We start from the raw sequence: 2,853 nt of genomic DNA, 5'->3' as shown, positions 1-2,853 counted from the left end.
TTGCGTTTTTTTGTTCTTTTCAATTTTAGGAGCCTTTTGTTGCTAGCTGGTTTGGTTCACTTGCTCGTTTCATTGGTGTCCGCGCTTCAATTAGGTGAGTATATAAAATTCCTTATCCCTTTGTCTCCTTTTTTTTTAATCATTTAACAATTAATAACTTGACGAATTATTTTTACTAGCATGAATTCCTTGCTTGCTGCTTGCATATTTGTAAGAATGTGTGCATGTAATGTTTTTTTTTTATATAATTTTATATTTTGAATACTTAGAGATGGATCGAAGTTGGATATCAAATTCAAAACCGGGTGACTCACAATATGAAGCTGGAATGAGGGATTTCGTCAATTTTGCGGTTAAGAATGCCGGAGATCGTTCTAGGTTACCATGCCCTTGTTTCAAATGCCATAATTTTTTGTATAGACGCATAGATGAAATTCTCGGTCATTTGAGCAAGAATTCCGTTGATAGAACATATACCCGTTGGATTTGGCATGGGGAAAACTATGAAGGAACTCGTACAAGTGATTCTGGGAACAATGTTAATGATGTTCATGAAGGTCCTGATTTTAATGACATCCCTAATGCTAATGAGGGTGATAGGTTAGGAGACATGATACGTGCAGCTCAAGATAAGTTCGCTGAAAATCCTGCCACATTTGAGGGGGTGTTAAAAGATTCTGAAACACCCTTATATCCAGGTTGCAGCAAGTATACAAGACTATCTAGTACACTTAGATTATATAATGTGAAGGCAGGTCATGGTTTAACTGATCAATGTTTTAATGAAGTACTTGAAGTTTTCAAAGACATGCTTCCTGATGATAATGTCTTGGCAAGTGGTGCATATGAGGCTAAAAAGATATTGATCCCGATGGGCTTGCCATACGAGAAAATTCATGCTTGTCCTATCGATTGCATACTCTATCGAAATGAGCGTGAATCATTAAAGAATTGCCCAGTATGCAATGCCTCGCGATATAAGGAGAAGGAAGGAGTGTCGGCAGGTTTTGTGGTATTTTCCTATAGTTCCGAAATTTAAGCATCTTTTTTCGAATGCGGATGATGTACAAAAGTTGACATGGCATTTTTATGGGCGGAACAAAGATGGCTTATTAAGAAACCCAGCTGACTCCCCGCAGTGGATGTTTATTGATGGAAAATACCCCGAGTTTTGTAAAGAAAAACGGAACCTACGCCTTGCACTTTCAACTGATGGTATGAATCCATTTGGTTCTCTTAGTAGCATGCATAGTACTTGGCAAGTGATTTTGGTTACTTACAACCTACCACCTTCGTTGCATGAAAAGAAAGTACATGATGCTTACATTGTTAATTTCCGGGCCAAAACAGCCGGGAAATGACATTGATGTGTACTTGGTGCCCCTCATTGATGATTTGAAGATATTATGGGGAAAAGGTGTCAAAGTTTTTGATGCGCATCAAAATGAGAACTTTAATCTGAGCGCAATATTGTTTTGCACCATCCAAGATTTTCCGGCATATGGTAATCTTTCGGGGTATACTGTGAAAGGGGAAACTACTTGTCCCATATGTGAGGATGGTATGAAGGGAAAACGGCTAAAGAATTCTAAGAATATGGTTTACTTTTATCATCGTCCGTTTTAGCCCTGTGGTCATCCATACCGCAAGCAAAAAAAGGGCTTTTAATGGGAAACAAGAATTCAGAAAACGTCCAAGAGACTTTAGTGGGGAGGAGGTGTTTCAAAAGGTTAAGGACATCCAGATAACCTTTGGGAAGAAATCTAGAGCAGGTATTTCTAAGCAGGGGTACAAGAAATGTTCTGACTTCTGGCGCTTACCCTATTGGAAACACTTATTTGTCAGACATTGTTTAGATATAATGCATATTGAGAAGAATGTGTGTGATAGCTTGATTGGCACACTGTTGAATGTTCCTGGGAAGACAAAAGACAGTTAAAATGCTCGATATGACTTGAAGGATATGGGGATTAGAAGTGAACTCCACGTTGTTGAGGGAAAACCCAAGATACCTTCCTCCCGCAGCTTATACATTGTCACGAAAAGAGAAAAAAGTGTTATGTGAATCTTTAGCTGGAGTGAAAGTTCCAGAGGGTTTTTCTTCAAACTTTCGCAACCTTATTTCGATGGAAAATCTAAAACTTGGTGGTCTTAAGTCTCATGATTGGCACATTTTGATGCAATATTTGTTGCCGGTGGCTATTCGCTCAATTTTACCTAAAAATGTTCGATATGCCATTATTAGATTGTGTTTATTCTTTAACGCAATGTACGCCAAAGTCATTAATCCTAAAGACTTAGATAATTGGGAAACAGAAATTGCTATCATTATTTTCCAATTATAGATGTATTTTCCTCCATTTTTTTTGATAACATGGTTCATTTACCTATTCACTTGGTGAGAGAGATAAGGTATTGTGGCCTAGTTCATTTGAGAGCTCAATGGTCCTTTGAAAGGCAAATGAAAACTTATAAGGGATATGTGAAGAATGCCTATAGACCCGAAGCTTGTATTGCTGAAAAAAACTTCTATGAAGATCTTGTTGGATCATGTAGTCAATATCTAGGAAATGCAAATATTATTGGGCTTCCAACATCAAGACATAGTGGTAGAATGGAGGGAAAGGGGATCATAGGTCATAAGAAACGTGACTTGTCTTATGAAGAATGGCACAAGGCCCACACATATGTTTTGTTTAACGAGGATGAAGTTACACCATATATTAACAAACACATTGATCACCTTAAGAAGTTCAATCGTAAGGCAAGTCAGAAATCACTTCTTAGTCAACATCACAATTCATTTAGAACTTGGTTGAAAGATAAAGTGATGAGAGAGCTTAAGGATCCACT

The 2,853-nt window shown here is 37.7% G+C and overlaps 1 protein-coding gene across 1 annotated transcript; it reads left to right on the top strand.

Annotated features, from left to right (window-relative positions):
- The first annotated feature begins 271 nt into the window (after positions 1-271).
- On the top strand, positions 272-2,345 carry LOC110778380 (uncharacterized). Its single transcript, XM_056832616.1, has 4 exons — positions 272-1,012; positions 1,351-1,517; positions 1,627-1,788; positions 1,961-2,345. The coding sequence occupies exons 1-4, from the start codon at positions 272-274 to the stop codon at positions 2,343-2,345; spliced, it is 1,455 nt and encodes a 484-aa protein (XP_056688594.1).
- Positions 2,346-2,853: the final 508 nt, after the last annotated feature.

The sequence above is a fragment of the Spinacia oleracea genome, chromosome 1, assembly GCF_020520425.1.
Source record: "Spinacia oleracea cultivar Varoflay chromosome 1, BTI_SOV_V1, whole genome shotgun sequence".
NCBI classification, from domain to species: Eukaryota; Viridiplantae; Streptophyta; class Magnoliopsida; order Caryophyllales; family Amaranthaceae; genus Spinacia; species Spinacia oleracea.
Note: the sequence above shows the minus strand (reverse complement) of the source record. Positions and strands in the feature narration are given on the sequence as shown.